Consider the following 25,360-nt stretch of genomic DNA (forward strand, 5'->3'; position numbering starts at 1 on the left):
TATCATGCCCACTGTAATTGATGCACACTTTGTACAGTCAAGCAGATTTCACTTCAGTAGAACCTTGATTCTGTGCACACACCAATGTGTCCCTGTTAGTTAGAGCTGAGGCACATCCCTCTTTGTGCCTCTCAGTGATTTTCTGTCCATAAAAAGACAAAAGGTGTGTATTTTTTCATATTGGCTAAACTGGGAACACAGATCAGCTGTGAGATAATGTGGTGGCAGAGAATTTTTATTAAATTTAAAATAAAAGCCCAAATATATACAGCTAGGGAAATAATGTCAACAGAAGACTGATTTTTAGGTGCAAGGGACCAATCTAGAGTATTCCTTCCTGGTACACTACAATGTCTGTTCAAGTCAGATGTTATTATTTTCATTTTATCTGTTGTCATTCAAACCTTTTCAATATTAACTGGTTTTTTAGGTTTTGAGCTTCATGCTGCTCTTAAATATTGGTTTGTTCTGAAAATGTTGTCTAGATATAAGGATTCTGTAATATCCTTATGCTTTTATTTTCCACTCTTTGTTACTAATATGGTACTCAAACCAACTTATATTGCTGTTTTAGGGATATCAGAGACCAAGTCACTACATTGCCACCCAAGGTAAGGATCTACCAGCTTTAATCAAATTAAACAATTGTTCTCTGTAGAGTTCCACAGTGTTTTGGTAAAATAGAAGTAGAAGAAAGTAAAGCATACCCAGTATTGTGAGTTGTCATCTTGTGTTATGGTAAATTAACATAGTATGTTTGGGTGGAATGTGAATAAATTCAAAAATTGCACTTATGTATCATGTTAATTAGCTATTGAGCAAATCTGTCAGTGATAAATTCAGCTGATAAAGTCAGAACCTACTACCATGATTTCCAATTATGAAGATGAATAGAGAAAAGAGACATGAACAGAGAAGAGAACAGTTTCAACCTGCCTTGAGGCATTTTTCTTTCCATATTATGTTTTATTTTGCTGTCTACAACTTGGTCCAGGATGCAGTGAAGATAGTAATGATAAATTAAACTCTTTCAGAAAATCTGGGTAAAGTAATGCCAGAGGACAAAGACTCTTTGTACAAAGGAGTGAGGCAAATCTTTATCATATAACATCCTCCTAATAAAAAGGGGTGCTAGAGGAAAAAAAAAAAGATTTTTTTTTGTTTGTATTTTTGATAGAACTCCTCACAATGAGGAAAACCAAATAGATTAGTCTAAGATTGCAAATTAGATTTAGGTGTGCCATTATTTGATCTGTCAGCATAATCAGATAGCTGTTTGGAAATATCCTATTATTTGTCCCTTAGTTGATTGTAGGCACACACAGGAAAGTCAAAGTAAAAACTTATTTTAAAGCAGGGTGCTTAGAGTCGTGACCACATTTGTTTTTTATTTTTGTGTAAGTGCTGCCTAAATAGGTCTCTACATGGCATTAAGTCTACATTTGTATTTTACTTCTGTTTTACTATGCAAATCATTGCACATAATAGTATGTAAAGGAGAGAAAAATGTATTGCTGCTTTTGTGTGCAGCCTTTGATCTAGCATATGAAAGAATGTGTTTTGAGTCTTCAAATGTGGTACTTGAGGTTAGTGGTGTGCTTGGCAACGTTAGGTTTATAGTTGGACTTGATGATTTTAAAGGTCTTTTCCAGATAATTCTGTGATTCTATGTCTGTTGTACACAGTAATGTTTACAGCACTGCTGGATGGTGGTAAAGGAGCTGTTTTGGAGACTATTGTAACAGGGTAAATGCTTCTGTCACTCAATTGAACGTCTCTGCAGCAGAGCAAGAAGCAAAACTTACACATGTGCTTCTCATTGCCTCACAGAAAAGTACTTAAGTTAGTTTAAATACACTTCAGGGGGAAGTGTCTGGCTCAGTGCCTACTTGTGCATCCATGCTTGCCAGGAAGCAGATAGCAAGTGCAGAGTATCTGTACCAGCACCCTCCTGCCTGATACTTCACTCTGGCATGGGCATCTCTTTGGTGAGCACCTGAAGAATCTCGTTCTCAACACGTTATATTTAACAAATGTAAAACAAAACTGGCAGTGTAATATAGATGCAGTCACACATTGCTGTGTCCTTGTAGTTCTCAAGCAACTTCTGCTGTTTTGCTACATGAAACACCTGCCATTATTTCCTTTCAAGTGGTAATTCAGTTAAATTGAGAATATCCAGCACTGGTTAGAAGTAACAATATAATCTGGAAACCAGCACAATGGCAGGATGATGTGGTTTCACAAAATTTTCTTCTCTGAGCAAATGTGCTCACACGTATCAGCTCTGAAACACACCGGATTTTATTCTTAGCATTCACTTTGACTGTTATTTTTTTGCAGAATATTACCTGGATTTTTTTCTTACAGGTCCAGTTCATGAGACTGTTTATGACTTTTGGAGAATGATATGGCAGGAGCAGTCAGCTTGTGTTGTGATGGTCACAAATTTAGTGGAGGTTGGAAGAGTAAGTTTTTGGATTTGTTTTTCTTTTAATGCTGCAAGTGTAAAGAAAAAACTGCTAACCAGGCATAATATGTGCAGAATGTAGAAGGGTCTGGTGAAGGGCAGCCCTGCATCCTGAGGGGGCAAGGGGAAGGAGTCCAGGCAATGTTCCAGTTATGGTATTGTCTAAAAGCAACTTCTAAAAACTGATGCTGTGTTGCTTTCATGAGTAGTGGAAAATTATCTGAATCAAAACTTATATTTCGCAGAATTGATTTGTATAGTGTCACTCAAATGAGAAGAGTAGTAGAGGAAATGTGCTTCTGTATCAGTGGCTAGAAACCAGCAAATTATTTACAGTTTAGCAGTAATACATGCCTCAGGGAAGTCTATAAGGTATCTGGGATTACTTGCAACAGTTTGATTATGGGTACAAGATGCATCACAATTTAGCATAAGTGGAAATATATTCCACAGCTCAGCACTAAAGAAAATACAAATGCTCATTTAGAAGTGAATTTGGCCCCTGAACACAGCTGTGTAAATCAGTGGAAACTCCTTGTAGCTAGTGCTTAACTTGACATAACAGCCACAAGCCATGACAAGCCACATGAATGCACAGTCATTCTGGAAATAAATGCGATGTAATGCAGTACATGCAGTGCAGTATCCTCAAGCTTTTCTTTTCCCTTGGTGTAAAATCATACCCTTTTTTTATTTAGGTCAAGTGTTACAAGTACTGGCCTGACGACACTGAAGTTTATGGGGACTTCAAAGTGACTTGTGTAGAGGTGGAGCCCCTCGCGGAATACGTTGTCAGGACCTTCACTCTGGGAAGGGTGAGCACGTTTTGAAAGGGCTTAGCAAAATCCTGTTTCCTGGTAGCAAGGAGGATGAAAGAGGCTATGCTGAGGTTTCTATGGAATACCAAATCCCTCTGGCTTGTTAGCTGGGCCACAAAGTAGGCAGCCTTACCTTACCGTGGGAGTTATGCATTGCATCAGTGCTACCCAAGCATGCATCTCACTGTGGGACTTTGAATTTCCCCAAAAATGTCAGCTGCTGCCATCCCCCTCTGAAAGTCACCTCTTCTCCACAGTCACACTTCTGAGCTAAACTCAAGTACCAGATTATGAGTCATGCCTGCTGTTCATCCCTTAGCCCTCTGTTCTGACCTCTTCTGAGTCAATCTCAATCAAAGGACAAATTCTATGAATACTTTGTGTGATACAGTTGTGGTCTTATGCTAAATCATATTTGCCTTTAAATGTAGCAGGCCCTTGCCTTAGTTAGCAAAACTTCTGAAAATCAATGTGAAATACATCGAAGTCTATTAGAAAAAATATCTTCAGTGCAGCAAAGCTAGCATACCTAATACCTAAAGTAAAAATTACAAACTTCAACATTAAAATAACATCTCTAAGTTTCCTATGGATCATTGCTTTAAATAATTGCTGAAACAATGAAAACTGCATGTAGATTCTACCAATATGTGTGATCATTATTTGAGCGAGATAATATCTAGTCTATGAAATAATTCGAATTTCATAACCTTTTTTTTTGCCTTTTACAGAGAGGCTACAATGAAATCCGTGAAGTTAAACAGTTTCATTTCACTGGCTGGCCAGATCATGGAGTTCCTTACAATGCCACAGGACTGCTTTCCTTTATACGGAGAGTCAAATTATCTAACCCTCCTAGTGCAGGGCCTATTGTTGTCCATTGCAGGTGTGTACCAAAGGCATAGATTTGTATTTTTCACAACTGTTTATATGGGTATTTACAGCAGTTTCTTCTTAAGCATCCATCATTTTGAAGTGCTCTGTTTTTGTTCTTCGCTTTTTGAATTGCCTAATTCACACTGCAGTAGGATTTGGCTGTCTACAGCAATGTTTGAAAATAACCAGGTTCTTTTCTGAAATAGAATACTCTGAGATTTTTCTTTTTCCCGCAACAGGTGCACCAACTAAATCATGATACTTCAGGCTATCATTTTAGGTAGCCTTCAACAATTTTGTGACAGCATTTGGGAATGAGTGTAGATACATCTGCTTTAATAGCTTGGTGTTGCATATAATGTCTGAACAGATTATTAATTTAAAGCAAAGTAAGCAACTAGATGAAGAGAGATGGAATGAGGTTAGTGGCAACAAATACGGAAGGTTTCTCCTGCACAGATTTTGCAAGGTTATGTTGTTGGGACACCATCCTTTGGCAAATAGAATTTGCTTTCTACAAATGTTTGATTTACCTAAGTATTTTAGTCAAATGTTTAATTACATTTTGTAGATAAAGTTACTCAGCCTTTACAGATTACAATAATTCACTGTGCAAAAATTGTCCTTAGCTTTATGTAAAGCCCGAAATAAATCATAAGTGAATCTTCTGGATATTGTTAAATGTGCTGTCTGAACAAGCTTGGAACTTGCCTGGTAAAACATACATTTGAGTTTCTTATTGTAATAGATAATTTAAAAATCATTCTTAGTCTTATTAAAGAAAAACAAGATCTATAATATTCTGAAGTGCATAAGATTAATCAATCTTCAGATTTCAGTTAAACTAAGATTTTAATTTAAATATTGATCTGGGTGATAAAGGGAATAAACTTTTTTTTGCTGTTACTTAGTAAATCAAATGTGATAGAAAATTTTTGTTTTGAACACATCAAAAGATTTAAAGGACATTATTATGAGAAGGAGAGAAGATAAAAATTAGATAGTGGTTGTGATAAAAAATGGAATGATTTTATGCAATTCTCTCAATAATGGTTATGAAGTTTGTGGAAGTTTTTCTGGGGCTATTCCTAACAGTATTTACTGATTCTTTTCAGTGCTGGTGCTGGACGGACAGGCTGTTATATTGTGATTGATATCATGTTGGATATGGCAGAAAGAGAAGGGGTTGTGGATATCTACAACTGTGTCAAAGCTTTGCGGTCCCGGCGCATCAACATGGTACAAACTGAGGTACAGCAGTTTGCCTTTGAAGCACCTGATGCTTTTTGAAACGTTCTAGGTCAGGATTTCACTGTGACTCTGCAAAGTGAGCAGGTGGTGGCCCTGTCGAGGGGGTGCCTCCACTGGCAACGTTTGCTGAGTGTAAAAGCACCCAGAACCAGGGTGGTGCAACAAATCTGCCAACTTTTGTAGTCTTCACAGAAACAAGTGCCCTCCTAACTAGGTAATAAAAGGAAAGAAAGATGGATTTTTTCAGGGAAGACCTTACATTAGGCATGTCTGGGATGTCTCTCTCCAGCTCTGGTATTAGCAATCCTAGGATCCCAAAGGTGGAATTTCAGCCAGCTGACTCTAGCTTTAGACAATCGCCAATCACTTTATCTATAAATTGACTGGTGAACTTTATGTCCATTTCAGAGTCTCTTTTCAATTCTGTTTTTGTTTGCTTTATTAACCTTGCTGCGAATCTTTTCCATATTTTTACTCTTGGTCTTTCAACACACCTTCAGCAGCTTCACAATAAAACTATTGCCTTAGGAATGAAGTTCTAGAAGCTCCCACTCTGCCACCAGAGTACCACTGAGCTTCCGAAGTTTAAACAGATTATTGGTTCCAATTGGTAGATGACTTGAAGTGGTTCACCACTTCTCTCTCTTGCCCTCCATAAGGACATGTACCTGAGATATTATTTAACCTATGACCTCATGGAAATCTCTGCAGATGGCAGCCAAACATGTCAGTGTAATTTGGTGCAGTTTTAATTCCATGATGCAACCTATGCCAATTCAAAAATAGATCGTCCTGGTCAACTACTCCTGCTATAGGCCCATTCACCTTTGGGAAGTGCATGGCGTGGAGTGTTTCAGTGTGACTGCTTTAACCCTCCCAGTCTAATCCACACTTGCATGTGAATTAACACATCTAGTATTATTCCTTTCTGTCCCTTTTGCCTCTTACCTCTCACCTTCTCTCAGAGTTTCATACTTGCGTAGCAAAACACACTGTCATTGCATCAAGTTCTTGTGATGGTCATACAGTCAATAATAGCTGTATGGATAAGGCTGTAGTGCCAGAAGATGACTGTGGTCATTGGACATGTGCTGCTTTTACAGGCACATGTTAAATTTTGTGCTCTTAAGGGCCTTGTTGGTATTCACAATACCTACATGTGGCTGGCACAGTTCTAGAAAAAGTTTGTCTATTACTCTCAGGGTGAATAAATATAATGGGCATTTTTGTGTAAAAATTGACAGGAGGCCTAGCTGAAATAGTAATGCAGTTATCTAGGACTCAGGCTCTCACAAGGCAAGTTAGTAAAAATGAGAAGAATTGGTGCTTCTGTTGGAGCACACTGGGATTTATTGCTGGGCTAGAGCCAAGTATGAGGCAACTGATGCACTAGCTTGCACATGCACAAGGAGAATGCAGCGTGCCAAATACTTGCTAATCACACTAGTAGTGCTTGAAGCAATTTACACTTTCTGCTAACATCAGAAGATTGAAAGCTATTAAAAAAATTGATAAAGCAAACAAGCCTTTGGCATATGCACAGAAACCCACAAGCACTACAAGAAAACTGAAAATCAAATAAATTACTATCCCTGTTCTGTTAAGTTTTACTGAATTTAAATTGGTCCTGAAGGAAACATCCTTGTTTGCTGCACCTCAATAAGAACAAGACTGTTTGTATTAAAGCATTATTTAATGTATTGATGGACAGTACTTTGAATGGGTTTAAGAGTGCGCAGTAGGCCTGTTTATCCTAAAAGAAGGAAGGATCTGTTGGTTTTAAATGACTACAATTTTTGTTTCTTTTCCTAATTTGACAGGAGCAGTACATCTTTATTCACGATGCCATTCTAGAAGCTTGCCTGTGTGGAGAAACTGCCATTCCTGTCTGTGAATTCAAAGCTGCTTATTTTGATATGATTAGAATAGACTCTCAGACAAACTCTTCACATCTCAAAGATGAGTTTCAGGTATTCACAGCTCCTACTAACTCTTGATGTGACAACAATTTTTTTGCCTCTAGATACATTTAATTTATTTTAAGGAGAAGGTTTTTCATATGACTTTTGTAGCAATTTGTCCCTAACTTTTTGTCCACAAAATAAAGCACCCATGTTTATGTGCTTTGCAAAATTGTTTTAAATACAGAATATCCTCCTTTTAATAAAATTGCAGTAAATATCTGTCTGAAATAAAGACCAGTGAGTTGGAGCTAGAGAGAGTTCTGGCTTGCATTTGCACGTCAAAGGCATAGCTTTTTAGAGCTCCAAAGGATCCTCTTTGTTTTATTCCTTTCTGAAGGGATGGTGTCACGTGGAATGTGTTCAGTGGTACATGGAGTGCCTTTAATACCTGCAGCTTCACCCCCCTTGCAAAGCCCCAGAATGTCCAACAAACAGATAGGAGCTTGCATTTACTAATGTCTTCTTGCTAATGCCTCATGTTTTCTCATATTGCAATATTTTACAGTAAAGCTCGGGGCTCCCGAGTGCCATGTGTGTTAGCTCAGCATGCTAAAACAAGCGTCCTCTTTCCCTTAGACCCTGAATTCTGTGACCCCTCGCCTGCAGGCAGAGGACTGCAGCATCGCCTGCTTGCCAAGGAACCACGACAAGAACCGCTTCATGGATATGCTGCCACCTGACAGATGTCTGCCTTTCTTAATTACTATTGATGGGGAGAGCAGCAACTACATCAATGCTGCTCTTATGGACGTAAGAGACTACCTTCTTTGTCTGCATAGCGTGCCATGGAAAGCTCTGTAATGTGAGAGAGAGCACTTGCTGGTTTAAGAAAGGGTAATTCTGTTGCTGCAGTGCCCAGTAAAACAGTCCTAATGAGGAAGGGCTGGGGGGAGAAGATAAAAAGCCCCACCAGCTTGTGTTTTTGTTCAGAAGGTTAGTTATCTTTAGTCTTTGGCATCCTTGTGGGATCCTCTGGAAATCTCACCTTTTTAACAGCATTACATAAAGCTCTAGTGTCCAGACCTCCAAATCTCAAATCTCAGCAGGATCTCAAAAATCTGCTGTTTGTTAGGAAGTAAATGTTATCTATCTGAACATGCGATTACTATCACTATTTCATAAAAAAAGTCTTTCTATACTGAGGCAGGAGCAACAGAGGAAGAAAAAATGGTTTTCTTGGCATGTTTGGGTATAGAGTATAGGATTCGGGAGTTTGTTTATATTTTGAGTTGCTGCTCTTTAAAGTTGAAGTCTGAGTAACAGAAGTACTGTCTGGGGAAAAGGTGAATTAATTTAATTAAAGGTGAGTTGAACCTGCTTATATTCTTCTGATCAATAAAGCAGTTCATGTGCTGCCAGACACCTTCCTGTGCCTCCCATTAGCATTTCCAAAGTTAGGCCCCTAAAGCCACTTTACAGTAAATGCTTAAATAAGTGGCCTGATTTCCAGGAGCATCTCCCCTTCTTCAAAAATAAAATGCTATCAGAAACTGCCATGTCAAGGAGAGAGCTGAAATAAAATGGCAAATAGCAGCAGAAATCATCAACATTGATTGGTATAGTCATCCTTGAGTTCTGCCTGAGCTAGGGCAGGAAACAAACTGATAGCAAAATGCAGCCCCTCATCTCACAACCAGCTTATTTTGTCAAAAAAAAAAAAAAATAGAGGAGTAGTGTGTGTAAGACCAATGTATCACTGGGGGCTGAACAGATGAATTAGAGCAGTGAACAGAATTCTGGCAGCAAAAATTGTTTAGAATTGCAGTTAAAATGGCATTAAGCACCTGGATAAAATTGATGTGCTATGATCCAGCCAACAGAGCTGCATTAAGGAATGTGGTTTGGGGTGAAAGAAAGGCAACACGGACTGTGGGGGGCAGGAGGACTCTTGAGTGTGCAACAGCAGGCAGAACATGAACCAAGCAATATATTAATGGATTGGCAATCAGAGGTAATTTAGAAAATGCAGAAATGGTACTAATAAAGGAAAAACAACAGCAGAAATAAAAGGTATTATATTACAATAAGGCATATAACAAGGTTATAAGTAAAAGGTTAAAATTTTGGGGAGCTTTTTTTTTTTTTTTGCCTTTTCTCTTCTGGTGGTTTCTTTTAAGACTGATTTATTCAGAGAAGAGGAACTACTCCTGGACAAGAAAAAGGGACTTTCAATAATAAAACTGAAAGAGGAACTTGCCTCTTATCTTTCTTTTGAGAAACATGATAAATTGTGGGAAAGAGGGTTAGGAAAACATCAGCTAGGACTTGTTTTATATCTTAAAAGTACAAGGGAAGAATAAAAATTGGTTGTCCCTGTGTTGTCCCTGGGCAGTTCTAGGAAGTAGGACATGAACTGCTAGTACCCCAACATCCTTCCTGCATTAGAAAAGGTAAAAAAAATCTATATTAATAAAATCAGCCACCTCCTTAATCTCTTGTCAAGCAAGTACTGATGCTAGAGACATTAACAAGAAGTTATTGGAAGGTATGTTGATATATTGCACATAACGATCCCTTAGATCAATCTTCAAATAAGCAAGCTTCCACAGCAAAAGTGGTTTATCTGCCCTACCAGGTCTTTCTCCTGGGTTAATTTACTTTTCCATGGATGGTTACAAATTGCCTGCAAAAGACTTCTGATCTCTCCTCTTCTGCTTCCTGCTCATAACACTTCCACAGGAAAGTAGCCCCTCCACTGCTAGTTACATCTCAGTTACATGCAAGACTGGGAGTCCCTATTTGCAGTTGTGTATAACACAGCATACAGAAAATGGAACCTGTGGTCATGGCAGGAAATAGGATTTTGCTGTTGAACTTATGCTTTCTGCTGGAAATGGGTCCCAGTGATCCCAAAAGTCAGTTCTGTGGGTGTCCCTGTGGCTGTGCACTGTGAAACGGAGTTTGGGATTGAGCTTAGTCCCCTGTTCAGTCATAGAGTTCACATAAAGCCTACTGTGGAGAGGGTGATCTTCTGAGGTCTCTGCACCCCTTTCTGCATCATTGGATGAAGGTTCCCTGCTTGGCTCCTGTACACAGTGCCTAGAGAAGAGTTGCCTGAGCCTCAACTCAACTGAGCCACGAACACCTTGGAGTGTGTCTGGAGCATATCTGAGTGTAAAAACAGGGCTTGTTCTGTAACCAAGAAGAAGGCAGACCTGAGCAGAGTAACCTCTTTGTTCTTTGGAGATGATGATATGTTTTTAACTTTTACATCCTCAGTGATATATGAAGTAACTGATGTCACACCTTTGTTCCGTTTTTAAGTTTTGTTCTGTTTCAGTAGAATTTAAGTACATCCCATACCAGTACTAACAAAATTGTTTTCCTTTACAGAGCTACAGGCAGCCGGCAGCTTTTATTGTCACACAACATCCTTTACCAAACACTGTGAAAGATTTCTGGAGATTAGTGTACGACTATGGCTGTACTTCTCTTGTGATGTTAAATGAAGTCGACTTAGCACAGGTTAGTTTGGAGCTCGAGTTTTCCATGTACCATCACATGCTTTAATCATTCTGGATTTACTACATAATGAAAATGTAGAGCAGTGCATGACTTTACAATTATTCTCTGCTCTACAGCAACTAATCAACACTAGCTGCTCAGTAAAGGTTAGGTGAGATGTCTGCAGTGGAATAAGGCAATGCTCAAGTTGTAATTTACCATTTAACTATGGTTGTTTTGCTCTGTCACAGGGTTGCCCACAATACTGGCCCGAGGAAGGGATACTGCGGTACGGCCCCATCCAAGTGGAATGCATGTCGTGTTCCATGGACTGCGATGTCATAAACAGAATTTTCAGGATATGCAATCTAACAAGAGTAAGGATTATTCTAACAATATGTGACAGAAAAATATGTCATTTTTCATGCTCTCTTGGCTCTTGTGCTTTTAATTTTGAATTAATAAAGTACTAATGTTCATAAGACATTATCCAGAAAAAAGTTGGTCAAGTATCAGTATCTAATACTGATTTCTAGTACTTTTCTACAGCTGCAGTACTTTTCTACAGTACTTTTCCACAATAAGCAGAGAGAGCTTTAAGGTGAATGGATGTTGTTCTGAGGCATTCATCCCTGATGTGTGAGAAGTATTCTGTTTGTTTGGAGTACAGTAAAAGAACTATCCCTGTAATGAATGTGTACTGACAGGTATTTAGTTCATAGCTTTGGTAAGATGTTTTCTGTGGTGAATCACGAACAGAAACACTGAGGCTGATTTTACAAGCAGCACCTTCTCAGCCTAAGATGTGAAAACCACAACAGGAAAGGCAGACTGTGGCACCCTGCAAAGCAGGGTGTGATAAAACCCTGAAAATTCCTCTGCCTCTAGTGGGTTCTGCCACCACTGTGCCTCAACCTGCAGTTATCATCTTTTTCTCAACTTCAGTAGCAGCACCAGTCTTGCATTCTTGTCAGCTCTTTCATACTTTAGACCATCTTATCTTTTTACTGTCCTATAGTGTTCCACACTCTTGCAGCATCTTCTTAAACCCTGCTTGCCATACAGTGTTTCCTCTTTAGCTCACCTCTATGAATTGCTTATTTATATTGCCCACCACAAAGAGTTACAGACACTTGTTCCACCAGTCTATGTACAATTAACCAGCAATCTATATTTTACTTACCACAACTGCTTTTTATTTTCCATCCAATACTGAACTTATCACAATTTCTAGTGTATCTTGAGTATATGTTTAACTCTCATTAATCTTGAAAGATGACTGTGGGGAAAAATAATTACTGTGTACACAAAGATCTTTCATGTGTTTTGTTTTAATTTTGTTTTCTTTTATTTTGGTCACATTTTCATTTATCAGAGGGCAAAGATCAGTTTTCATGTGGCTAGTATTTTACTTATTTTTTTATTTTTTTGCTTATATTCAGAATTACAAAAAACATTTTCAGCTGGTTTTGGAAACTACAGGAAACAAAGGTGTGGGCACACTGGCAAATATTACACCATAGCACTTTTTTCTTGTATTTTGAGACTTCCTCTTTTTTTTCTTATTTTATTTTTTTCCATTTCTTCTTTTTTTGTGATGCTTTGATTTTCTACTCTTCTACTTCTCTTTGTCTCCTACGTCCTTTTGCTCATAAGCCTTGTTTTTAAAAATCTCTCTGCTCTGTTGCTACTTTTCTAAAATCCACATTCCTACTCATCATCTTCAGCTTCAAGAAAGTAGACAGAGTATTTATTCTTCCTGTTATTGGGGCCTTTCTTGTGACAGTCAAATTCTATTCAAAGCTCTCCCCGTGTCACATCTAGCACCTGGAAGGCTCAGAGACTGGCAGCAAGGCTGTCATGATTATTATAGTCTGGCACAAAGGGAAGACTTCAAGGACAGTAGTCGTGTTTTTGCACCAGTGTTACTTGTTGTTCATTTATAATGGGGTCAGTTCATGAATAGGGGCCAAATGTATCTCCCTCTATTTTTGCGAGTCTAAGAATTTAATAGTGATGTTTTAAATTGATTAGTGGTGCTAAGGAACCTTGGCATATAGAATCTATGGAATCTAGGGTATTTGTTGATTTTGAATTCAGGACAGGTTATGTTTGTGATCGATAAACTGTGAGGTGGTCTTCAATATGGTGGTCTCTTTTTTACCTTTTCTGACATTTTCCTTTAGCTCAGGTGGTAGAAATTCCAGGAGGCCATACCATGCAATGTACACACCTTAAAATCTCCATAATATAAACACCTAGGTTTTATACTAGTTTTATACTTCGGTTTCCTAAACCAAGGTGTAAAGGTGACATTTTGACCTAAATCTCTTTGATTTTCCTCAGCCACAAGAGGGCTATCTGATGGTGCAGCAATTCCAGTATTTGGGATGGGCTTCTCATAGAGATGTGCCAGCTTCCAAGAGATCCTTCTTGAAGTTGATTCTCCAGGTAGAAAAATGGCAAGAGGAATGTGAAGAAGGGGAGGGCCGGACCATCATCCATTGCCTGTGAGTAACTTGGAGAAAGTCAACTGCTGCTCTTCAAATAAATTCTTATAAATTAATTCTTGGTTTGAATTTAAGCAGTGTTCTTATGGATACCTTCTTTTGCACCTGCACCTGTTACTTTTCTAATTAAAAAAAAAAAAAGAAGTATCACTGTAGGCTTTTGTTCAACTTTTGGATTTTTCTGTGTCAGGTCAAGGAACGAGTATTTTGAGTGTGATACTACAGTGATACTGTGTATACTGTCACCTGTGCATAATAACATGATTTTCAGGTGCAAGACACGTACAGATCTGTTTCTTCTGCCTGGTTTTTGTAAGGAAGTCTTTGATAGGTGCCAGATAGGGGGATTTTGTGTCTGTTTTGCACAGAGTGTGCTACATTTTTTCTCAAAAGGAAAACCTACAGTATTTTGAGGGATTTAAACTGAAAACTATGGATATATGAAATCTGAAAAAAAGCTCTATTACAGCACACCATACTAAAACTATTGTTGGTAAATGGCTGCTGGCTGCTTACCTGATACTTAAATGGGACCTAGTTTGGGAGTTTTGAAAAGATGGTGTCTTCTTCTCCCTAAGCAGAGTAATCAATCTGTCTCCTTACTCTGAAGAAAAGACCTCTGTTTAAATGTTCAGATTTAACTAGTGACCCGTTTCTGCCTACACCACTTCAAAATTAATAAGAAGAAATTCCTACCTTAATTTCTTTGAAATTAGATTAAAATAGTTCAGAAGTGTCCCCAAAGGTCAACAAGTTATTAAATCAGTGATGCCTTAGCATATCTGGTTGAATAATCCTCATTTCATAAGTTGAGTGTCTTTCCAGAAGTAAGTGGTAAATGTACTCGGCATTGAACTTGTTTTTGTTATTTCTAATGTCCTACTTGCCATTGAACTTAGGTTTAGGGTTTTTTTAAATTATTTCTAATGCATATGTAATTTAGACTTAAAGGATAGTTGGGCAGCATGATGGGCTGTAAGGGCAGAATTCAAAAGCAGTAATTGAGAGGAAGGTCAGAAAAAGTAAATGTCTTAGACCAAACCCACTGGAGCTGCAAAGAGATTGCTAAAGTCCGGTCTCCCTCTGGGACTCACGAATTACTCCTGCTTACAGAGGGAAAGAACTGAAATGAATGCTATTTTGAAAGAACTGAAATGGATGTTTTGGATGCTGTCCTAGTCCACAGTGGCACTTAACTCTCTCTTCTCCTTGTGTACAGAAACGGCGGTGGCCGGAGCGGGATGTTCTGTGCCATCGGCATCGTGGTTGAGATGGTGAAAAGGCAGAATGTGGTGGACGTTTTCCATGCCGTGAAGACCTTGAGGAACAGCAAGCCCAACATGGTAGAAACTCCGGTAAGCACCAGCCCCGCAGGGTTCCTGCAAACAGCCAGGGAGCCAGAGGCTGTCTCGTTGCATGAGTTGTGTTTTCAGTCCTGTGCCCACAAAAACAGTGTAAACCTACTGTGGGCCAGAAGAAGAAAGGACAGCTATTGTGTGTAAATGCAAGTCAGCATCATGAGAGGACAGGCTTGGTATTTTACACTACCTTTCTTGTCGTGGTTGCATGCTTTCCACAGAAAGCATTCTGAGTTAACAGAATGCACTTTAATCTCCCAAAATAACCCAGTCTGTTTGAAAGGAAGTTGCAGCAGGCTGCATTCACACAAGCTACCTTGAAATTTTAGAGAGCAAGACATTTCTCCTTGGTAGCATTAAGCTGCGAAGTACAGATTCCTAGCTGGAGTGTGAATATTTTGCTCCTTAGTAAAAACTGCTGCTTTGAAAGTTGTATTGAATACTGACAGTCTTTGTTGCTCAGATATGTAGTAGGCAAAATGATACCTCCGAACTTTGAAATCAAACATTTGGATCTAGTATGTTGCAAATGAATATATAAAATCATTTAGGTTGGAAGAGACCCTTAAGATCATTGAATCCAACAGTTAAACAACAAACAATATAAACAATAAACTAATACAAACAATATGAGCCTGAATTAGCAAAACTAGATAACCATATATACATTGCCAGAACTCAAAATAACTTTGAATCTTCTGGTTAATATTTATGCACGCAGTATTATAACCATTAACCTATCCATTTGAATGTTTGTCTCTCCAACAAAAACTGAACATTAAGGACTGGAAGATCCTTAAAAACTTCTTCCACATGGATGTTTTTCCTTTTTGTAGGTGAATGAAAGCAGGTTATATAGTGTTTGGGAGTTCCTGCCATTTGAGTCTTACACTGCCAGCTGCCAGTGTCACTTTTCAGCCAGATGGCTGCCTACAGCATAAAAATCAGGAATGCCAATTGAAATTAAAAACATGTTTTAGTTAACACATAGTGGAAATTGCTTCTGACCCTGTGAACTTGCATATTGTGCAAAATGGCTGTATCTGCCTCTTCCTATATTCCCCTTTTTCAGGTGTCAGTGTTTGCTTAATATCAAATAGCTTCTGTGACATGATTCTCTTAATCATAGTGCATCACTTCCATACCTTGCCAGCACATAAATTAAGAAGATGGTTAATATGTTAACAAATAGAACACCCTGTGGCAGCAGAGACACTGGGCTAGGTATTGCTGCTTTTGCTGCACATGCTTTGCATTCTCCTGTGCCATAGACATCTGAGACACAACATATTGAATTGCTGCCTGAGTTTCAGTTCACTGCTGTCAAGAAAACAGGTCAGATCACATGGAAATTTTTTTGTGTCTCTGTAAAGGGAGGCCGAGGTAAATTGTGTTTGTTTTTGATAAATGCTCCGCAAACTTATATTGCATTTCAAAATAGTCCTGAGTTCCACTGCAGCTTTACAGTGAAGTTGCTATATTTTTTTTAGTTATGTGTTTGTGCTGTATGGATTTTATTCAGAACTCTTGAACAGCAGAAGCTGTTGAGTTGTTAGTTAGAAAACAAACCAGGAAAACCACTATATAGCAGCGTCATGTGCCCTACATTCACCAACAGGATCAGATAACAATGAGCAGTGCAATAAAGCCTTTAAGATATCTCCACAACTTCCTGTTAATGCATCACACTGTCTTCCCGTGCAAACAAAAATAAATCACAAGGGCAGATTTCATTTTTCAAGTCCTAAGGACAATAGACATCAAATTAATTTCCTTGGTTTTATTTCTTCCTCCTCTTCCCCTCTCCTCTCTCCTTCCTCATCTCTGTCTCCCAGTATCAGCTCTCAACAGCAGAACTGTTGAGGAGAAATAATAACCACAATGAGATTTTTGAATTACTTTTTAAATGTTCATCTGATCTTTTGGATGCCACATCAATGGGACTGTACCAATGGGCTCTGGACACAGAGCTGCTCGGGGTCCCTGACCAGTTGCTGCTCAGTATCAGCTAACTCAAATAGAAGTGGTGTATCAGAGTCAAGGTGCTTTCACTGCAAGAATGCTCTGACTGAGAGGAGAGCTTTTCATGTTTGATAAACCAGTTCAGAGGCTGAAAAAATCAGAGAAGCACATCATTACTTTCCATGGTCAGGAAATTCCTTTTCCCCTTCATTGGTTAGGGTGAGTTTTTAAATCAGAGCTGGTAATATACTTGTGTAATAGGGGGGAAAAATAGAAAATCCAAGGCTGTCTGGTTTACTAGTTAGCAAAGAATGTTCTTGGTTATAGATCTTGCTGCTAAGATTTTAGATTTTAATGCAACTTCTGTTTCTGTTCCCCCTTAAAGGAGCAATATCGTTTCTGCTACGATGTTGCACTGGAGTACCTGGAATCCTCTTAGTCGGAAAGGATGTGACAAAGTTCACCAAATATATGAATCTCAATAAGCTGTTTTGACAACAGTTCTTGATCCTGTGAAGAAAGATTTTAGGGGAAGAGGGGGGTGGGAGGGATTTTAAATTTTAAATGCAAAGTATTTTTCTTATGAAGTTGTGTATCTTAATAAAAGAACTCAATCTGTTTCTATGCTTGTATACAGTATCAACATTTAGTGCCACATAAATACTATTTAATGAAAAGCAGAGTCAGAAGAGATTTGCTCAGATTAGGACCTTCTCGTGTGTATATGCAGCCGTCTCTCAGATACAGTAGAGCGACCATCTGTTGCATGTATCAATATTTCCTATATGGTATTAATTTTTTCTTTTTGATACATTGTTAAAGTACAATAACAGTGCAGATTGATAGTAAGGTTCATTCTTTATACGTTTCAAGTGTTGCATATATATATTATATATAGTAAAAGAAAAACTGGCTTATTTTGTTTTAATGTGCAATGATGGCTGGATCACATAAAGATCTTTATAAAGAAACTTAAACATAAGCCAAAGACTCAAGTGTAAATATGTCTATATGGAGAAAGCACATGTATTTATTGTTTACTTGCATTCCTTTTTTGATGGCTGAAAAAAAGAAGAATCATTTTTCTTGAAGAAAGCTTTTTTTGCTGAAATCAAGTGTAAACAATTTTTGTAGTTTATTTTTTGTATGTTTTAGTGTAAGTAGAAGACATACTTTTTATGCATAGACCAAGAAACATTGGTATAGTGGTTTTGTTGTGTACATGCTTGTGGTTCAAATTCATGTAAACAACTTGATTATAGAAGGTCTTTAAGTACAGGACCAAAATATAAACATTTTCCTGAAAATGTATAGTTTTTCACAGTTGCATTAGTTAAGGACCGATAAAAAAATATGTAAGAAAGTGCACACTTTAAAATGGCCTTGCCTATGACTTGCACAATATTGGAAGAAATTTTTAAGATCCATTAAAAATTGTACAGGAACCAATTGTTTTAAAAATATTGAAGCACAGATCAACAGGAGAACTGTGACACAAATAGATGGGTCTGCATATACCCTTCAGGGTAAAAAAAGTATTTGTTTAGGAAATTGTAAAATTAAGCAATGTTTAATTTGATGTTTACAAACATGTAAGCTTTGCTTCCAAGAAAGCAAAATTCTAATAAACCAATGCCAGATTCTGATTATAGTTGTGGTGTACAAAATATTACTTTGCTTTTACTTAGCTTGCATCCATTTCTTCACAAAGTTTTCTCAATGTTACCAGCTAAAGTCATTCCAGTCTCTTCTTGGTCACTTTTAGAACAGACAGTAAAATGCTATGGTGCTTTTAAATATTCTGTAAAGTAAGAATGAACTAGATTTTTATTTAAAGATTTTATTTTTTTTTCCTACTTTGATATCTTCTCATTTACTGTCCTCTTTAATGAGTTGTTCTTGTCTGAAAGCCCAATATATTTGGATAAGGAAAAATCTCAAAAGGAAATTGTATTATTTTTCACCCTGGTGCTTCAGGAAGTATGTCATAAGACTACATGTCTTCTGTATGTCCTAAATTTCATCCTTCAGATACATGGAAATACCCATTCAACACTATAAACAGCAGAGAAATGTTTAGAGAAACACTGCTTCTCAGATTTTGTTAGTGCTTCCATCTGTACTGCATAGCTCCACCTCTTTCAAATCTAAACCACTTTTTTTGTTTAGGTTTGGGGGGTTTTGGGAGGTTTTTAGGGGGTTTTTTGTTTTTTGTTTTTTTTTCTTGTGACACCCACTGTTGATTCCTAGTTATGAACGGCAAGGTAAATAAATAAGGTTTGAAACATTTACTGAGTCTGGCTTCTTAATACTCAAATCACCCTATTTTTTCTTCTGCTATACTGGAAAGTAGAGTATAAGTTACATGCTTTGCAACATTCTTCGCTTTCCCTGTGAGGAAATGGCAATCACCTGACTTTGGCAGTCAAAGTGCTGGGGCTGTTACCTCAAGCTGACTGTCTGGTCACCACATTTTGTGGAAACAACATGCCTGATGCATCCTGCCTGTTAGACGTCTGTCTGGCACTAAATGATTTTGACTGTGGAAAAATCCTCCCCTGTTGTCTGAGAGGTGTTGAGAAGACTAGTCTAGAAGTCTAGATTAATTTTGTGACAGGAGAGATGACTAGCTCTCAGGGTTGTAGAAGGCAAAAACCACATTCTGTACTGCCCAGAATGATATTTATGTTTTGGGTGGAGTTTTTCTCATGCCGAGCTGCTTATGTTTGGGACATTGGGGTCCATCCCCATCAGAATTTCATTATCCTGGTTAAGACCTTTGAGTCCAGTTTCCCCTGGACATTAAGCATGACTGGTACAAGTGCCAGTGTTAATCCTGGCATTGCAGCATACTAAGCCTGCACAAGACTCCTCCTTGGGAGTATCCCCCTTGGCCAGGAGAGATTATAGCTGCCACTGGTCATTCTGCAGAGAGGAGCTCTGCCAGTGTTCAAGTACTCTGAGTCTCATAATTTCTGTAACTCTTGTTGACTGTGGTGATCTAAAGAGCTTTTGCAATAGCTCATGATTGAAAAATTTCTGGGAAGTTCTTCCTGGCAAGGTCAGGGAAAAGTATGAAGAGGGAATGTGGTATGTGAGAAGCAGATGACAAATATCACTCTCAAGTAACGGTATCTTTTGAGGGTCTCTTAGGCAAAAGATAATATTAGAATGTGATTTTCAGTATAAAGTCAGAAGAGACACATTGTTTTATTGTGCAGCTGTTTCCCTTGTCTCACCCAGTGTAAGCAAATGCCAGCTTTGTTTTTGAGGGTACCAGCTCTGTTACTCCAGATAAATGCTGCTCCGGTATCCTTTACTTTCACCCATACAAGGCAGAAGAAAGGAAAATGAGGGGATTGAAACCTGACCCAGACAGAAAACAAGTATTTATCACAAAAAGAGCGTGCTGTGGAAGAATAGAAGTATTCCTGACCTTGGACACTCAAAGAGGGAAATGTTTCACTCCCTGAGGTGGTGAAAAGCCACTGGCACCAGTATCACAATGTGCCAGCAGCTCCTAACCTGGAGTAGTCTCTAGGGTTCAAGACTGCTCAAAATCTTTCTGCTTTCTATCATCCTTGCTGAGATACTAGCACAGGCTCATTCAAGTGGCTAAGGCCTGCAGAGTGCATTGTCTCTGCCTTCCTCAGCAGCATGAAGCAAAGGCTGGACTCACACATGTGGTAAGTACAGAGAGCAAATGGGCATCAAGGTAGAGTACAAAGAAGCACAAAAGGCTACATCCATGGAGGTGTATGTGAGATAGTTCAAATTTGAAGTTAATGAAGTTGAAACTGGTTTAATACCACATAGTGAAAGTAACCAAAAGAATGTACAAGTTCCCAAAAACATGGTTGCTATGTGCAAGAGGTTTTTCTTTGCTCTAAAACTGAGAAGTGATGACCCCAGTGTCTTGCTCTGTGTAGTTAATGGAAGGAATTCTGTGAGTCACTTGGATGGCTTTGGTTCATTTTCTATAGGCCAGTAATCAAAGAGGTAATTGTTGAAATAATCTGAATTTTCCCAGAAAAACCAGATGCTAGGATCCAACACTGAAGAACCATAAAAGGCATAAAACACCTTGAAAGTGATTAAAGCAGTGTCATTGAGATGGAATAGCTACTATACCTCAGCACCCTCTATAGTAAGAGGCTTTCTTTCTTTTTTTCTTTTAGCTTTCTGAATCTGCCTTCCCTGTTCATAGTGACCTAACTCCAGCAGAAGGAAGTGTGAGAAGACTCAGATTTTGACCTTTTATCTGGGTCCTGAGAGATCAGACCCAGCTGGTCGATGAGATCTTAGTATTTACATTTCCCGCTTCCTGGGTAAATGATGCCATTGGGAAACAACTTGGAAAGAGGCCTTACCTTCCTGGAAAACAGTCACTGGCATAGGGGTTTGAAGCCTGAAGCTTTATCTCTTCAGCACATCCAAGCAGTTACTGGGATTTATTTCATTTGGGAAGTTGCTCAGTTAATATATTTACTTAGTTTATGCTATGTCCTACATACTACATTAAGAAATAGAATATTCCTTCAAGAAACATGAAAGCCAAAGCTACTGCAGGAGTGTGCTCTTTCAAACTGATTAACAATTTCCAAAATCAAAGGTCTAAAAAAAGCAGACTGGGGAAGTAATGGTAGGCAAGTACTTTGTCATTGAGCCTCGAGTGTGAATTGAAGTACAAGGAAGGGACAGCCTGAGAAAAAATGTTGCAGAATCATTGCATGGCCAGGCCACCTGGACTGACAAAAAACTGTATAAAGGGCCTCTTTTAAACTTCACTCTGCTGCAGTGTCAGAAGAAACCCTGAGATCTTGAAATAAATGTAAAAGCTGCTTTTATAGTGCTCTGCTCTGTACTGAAAAGAAAAGTAACTCATTTTCTGCTGTACTTTCCTGTGTCACATAGAGGTCTGAATTGAGTAAAGTGATCCTAATCTCACAAAAGAACCTTTGTGGTGATTTATTGCTACTGGTCTTTGTTAAACAGTCAAAGATCTTGTAACCTCTGCAAATCCAGGATAGTCAAGGGTATCTGTGAATATTCACCTATGTCATTACTTTCTAGGGTTGAATAATCTGCTGGCATCAGATAGTGGTTGCTGAGGATGAGACTTTCAGAACATGCAGAGGTTTAGTCCCATAAATTTTCCTTCAACTTTATGCAGAAAAACCTATGGTAATTTTTTACCTGGGGGCTCTGTTTGTTTACCTCTTTGTTTCAGCAAACATCAAGATACTGAGAATAGAGAAGTGTTTCTAAATTATTTTAAGCTTCCTGGATGATTTTCCTTTAAGACTGACTAAAAGGATGATGTGAGATTGTGGTGGTGGTTGGCAAGCATAAATGTTATTTTGGCCCACGCTTCTCAGAAATTAATTCTTTCCCTGCTGTTGGGTTTAGAGTCCTAATTTATGCAGAGATTGACATGTATGATGACAGGCACAATAGGATGCTTACCTAATAATAATGTTTATTAGCTGTGTCTTGGCCAACAAAGAACAGATGTTTTTGTGCCTTGTTGAAATACAATAGCTTGATTTCAATAGTCTTTTGTAATGCCTTCTAGCTTCCATCTGGATCAGAAAATAGTCCCTTACTTCACAAATTACATCAAGATAAATTTGAAAGCTGCGTATGCTCAGAGATTTTTTTCAAACGTCCTCTAAGTAAAAGAGAAAAAAAAAGAAGTCTATGTTAAAAAAAGAAAAAGCAGCAAAAATGTCTGTCTACTGGACATGGAAGCAAAACCTGATCTTTCTCGCAAGCTTTGGTGTATCCTGGAGCTCTTTGATAATGAGCACGGAAATGGCATCTGGCAAAACACAGTACCTCCAAACTGTGATAATATCTCTGCATTTTCCTGCCAGGTGCAAACCAGTGTGAGCTCTTTCCATTTCTCAGTGCAGAACTTTTGTCTTTCTTTTGTATATTTAATCTTCTAGAATAGTATCTGAAGTGACACAGTATTTTGCAGTCCTTCAATGTTGAAGTGAATGTCTTTTTGCATGCCAATAACAAACATGAAACCAAAGATTACAGTATCTTTGGGGATTCTCTCTCAAGATAACCAGAGTGAGTTGGTTTTTTTTGTAGCAGCCATAAAGTCGAACTGTAAGTTTCAGAAAAGTTTTGGAATACATTTGTTTTGCTTAAGTCCCAGCAACTGAAATCATTATTTGTGATCAAGGACATTAAACTACTTAATATTTTGTTAGTCTTTCTGACCCACTTGCTGTATCAATGAACAGGTACAAAACATCTGGACCCATGGTCTGAACTATCTTCTGCACAGAACTTGGTGCTGTAGCCCTTTTCCTCACTTTCAGGGTGAAGTTGTTATGAAACTCACTGATTATCCAGATTAACACTGCAAAATTGCCTCTGTGTACTGAAAATGCTTGAAACCCCCTGTTGAAGGGGTGCATGTATTCATTTTAAGCTAGGTGGAAAACCATAGGAAGCTATGATGCTGCTGCAACCTTTTCTGTTGCACAAAATCTGTCATTGAAGCTTCGGTTGGTGCGGTTTAAACTGTGTAAATAGGTTGCTGCTTGGTTCCATCTCCTGAAATGATCAAGGTTTCCAGCTTACCTTGCAGTTAGAAATACAGCAGCAATTCTCATAGGTCAGACTTCTTCAGGGGTGAGGATGAAATAGAATATAAAAGCACTAGACACATTATAGGTTCTTCTAATATTTCTCCTCCAGCCAGATGAGGTGGTTCAGCTAGTGCAACAGTGAGCTGTAATTACAGCTGTGAGAAAATAACTGTGTGGTTTTGTCTGTGGCAAAGGCTTTCAAAAAATTCTTTAAAAAAACAGGGAAGAAGTGCAGGCTTTGTTTCTATTTCAATGTACCTTCCTTTCAGGCACTTTGTTTGCTTCAAATAATAGCCTTGCTTTACACAGACCACTTCTAAGATGATAGTCCTTTAAGTATTCAGAATCACAGCCTGCAGCAGTCTCTGTCCCTAAATACAAGTAAGCTGTTGGTATGTGGATTAAAGCTAACAGGGACAGGTATGATGAGCCCTACAGAATATCCAGGGGGGGACAATGATGCACAGAGGCCTAAGGAATAGGCCTTTATCTTTTGCACTGGGAGATTTATAAACTTTGTGCAAGAGACAGAGAATAAAAAAGTCAGTGAACTGATGGGGATCAGCACAAAGAGAGGAACCTTGTTCACCCCTTATTGGGAAACAGCATAGAAAGCACTTGCTTTGGATGTGAGAATGGGCAGGATGGAAAATGAAAAAATGGAGACAAGATTGGAACTTCCCAAAAAGCATGCAGTTATGAAATACATGGAATTTCACTGACTGCCTCAGTCAGTGAAAAAGTTTCAAATACTGAGGAAATGTCATATTTGTGGTCAAAGAAGGTTGAACAATTGATTTAGGCCACTGAGGATAAAAGATGCTGAGCAAGGGACAGTGCCAAGGAGAAAGAAATGGGCAATTTAAGTAAGCAGATCCTTCAATAAAGGACATTTCTGCAGAGGTATTGTGAAATACTAAAAAAAATAATAATGCCACTAAACCTGGTTTAGCACAGGCAGGAAACTTGAGGATCTGGTCACATGCCTCATTTGATGGCTTATGAACTCCAGTACATTTCTGGAGTCTGCCTTGAAGGCCTCAAGGTGCAATTTTTGTGATACCATATTGGTTGATGCCAATCAAGGAAAGGGGAACAGTGCTGCAACATTGAACATGGCCATTCATCTCGGTTCTGAGGACAAGCAACAAATGAGAAGTAAAGCAAATGTGACAGGAAGTTATAACTCAGGTGAGATTTCCCATGGGGGTGGCAGCAGCCCCTACCTCACTGCTAAGTGACAGCCAAATGCTACACTGAAGCCTTCTTTATGATGCTTGTTTTTCTGCACAATTTTATATATATATAAAATTTTCATTTCTTAGAAGAAGAAAATGTTTACTGAGACAAGCAATATCAGAGATGGGGGTTGATGGGGGAGAGCATTTTTTGGGAGGGCACTCTGAGAGGCAGGTGCTTTACTGTGTCCTCCAGGAAGCCACAGTAAAGGAAGATTTCAGAGTGAGAATTCTGAGTGTCCTGAAAACAGAAGCTGACTTGATAAATTAATACCTTCAGAATCCTACAGGATTTTGCGTTTGGGAAAAATTACAAAAATTGGATTGGGGAGGGGCACATGCCCTGCAAGTCGGTCTGAGTTTACAGTCCAGCATGGCAAAATAAAAATTCAATTATCAGATAATCCTAGGAAAAACAGAGACTAGAATGTGACAATTATTTTGTTGATATAGACATACAAGTCTGGACTTTCCTCACCTTCACTTTAAAGTCTTTAAGTAACACACCTGCAGGGTCGTGCAAAGACCCCTCACAGTACCACGATGTCCTGATCTTGCTCCTTACTTTGACTTTGCCAGGAGGTGCCAATTCTGAACTTGTCACAGACACACAAATGTTTAAGGAAGACACATACTCTTTTCAAGCCCGTGTGCTTCTCCAACTAGATTTTATACTCTTACTTGATCATTTTTCCTCTTCTTCCAGTAGCCTTTGTAAATTGACTGGGATCTAGAAACCGGACATTGTATATGTTGCTCAATTTTGATGTTTTGTTTTGGTTTCTTTTAGTTCTTGTCACTGATGTTTTTTCACTCAGCACAGGCTGAAGCAAACCAAGCATGGATGGAACATGGTATTAT

The 25,360-nt window shown here is 38.5% G+C and overlaps 1 protein-coding gene across 11 annotated transcripts in view; it reads left to right on the forward strand.

The window, feature by feature from the left end:
- Window positions 1-18,304, forward strand: part of PTPRK (protein tyrosine phosphatase receptor type K) — a 381,645-nt gene extending 363,341 nt beyond the window's left edge. For all 11 annotated transcript variants that reach the window (XM_071437018.1, XM_071437032.1, XM_071437039.1 and 8 more), the window contains 12 exons: window positions 575-611; window positions 2,371-2,468; window positions 3,169-3,285; window positions 4,020-4,174; window positions 5,280-5,415; window positions 7,236-7,385; window positions 7,956-8,129; window positions 10,713-10,844; window positions 11,075-11,200; window positions 13,170-13,333; window positions 14,553-14,688; window positions 17,039-18,304. In XM_071437018.1, the coding sequence (XP_071293119.1) occupies window positions 575-611; window positions 2,371-2,468; window positions 3,169-3,285; window positions 4,020-4,174; window positions 5,280-5,415; window positions 7,236-7,385; window positions 7,956-8,129; window positions 10,713-10,844; window positions 11,075-11,200; window positions 13,170-13,333; window positions 14,553-14,688; window positions 17,039-17,092 (1,479 nt within the window). In that variant the 3' untranslated portion in view covers window positions 17,093-18,304. The remainder of the gene's footprint in view (window positions 1-574; window positions 612-2,370; window positions 2,469-3,168; window positions 3,286-4,019; window positions 4,175-5,279; window positions 5,416-7,235; window positions 7,386-7,955; window positions 8,130-10,712; window positions 10,845-11,074; window positions 11,201-13,169; window positions 13,334-14,552; window positions 14,689-17,038) is intronic.
- The last annotated feature ends 7,056 nt before the right edge of the window (window positions 18,305-25,360 follow it).

Source organism: Agelaius tricolor, unplaced genomic scaffold (genome assembly GCF_023055355.1).
Source record: "Agelaius tricolor isolate 1412-34295 unplaced genomic scaffold, bAgeTri1.0.p SCAF_1, whole genome shotgun sequence".
Taxonomy (NCBI): Eukaryota; Metazoa; Chordata; class Aves; order Passeriformes; family Icteridae; genus Agelaius; species Agelaius tricolor.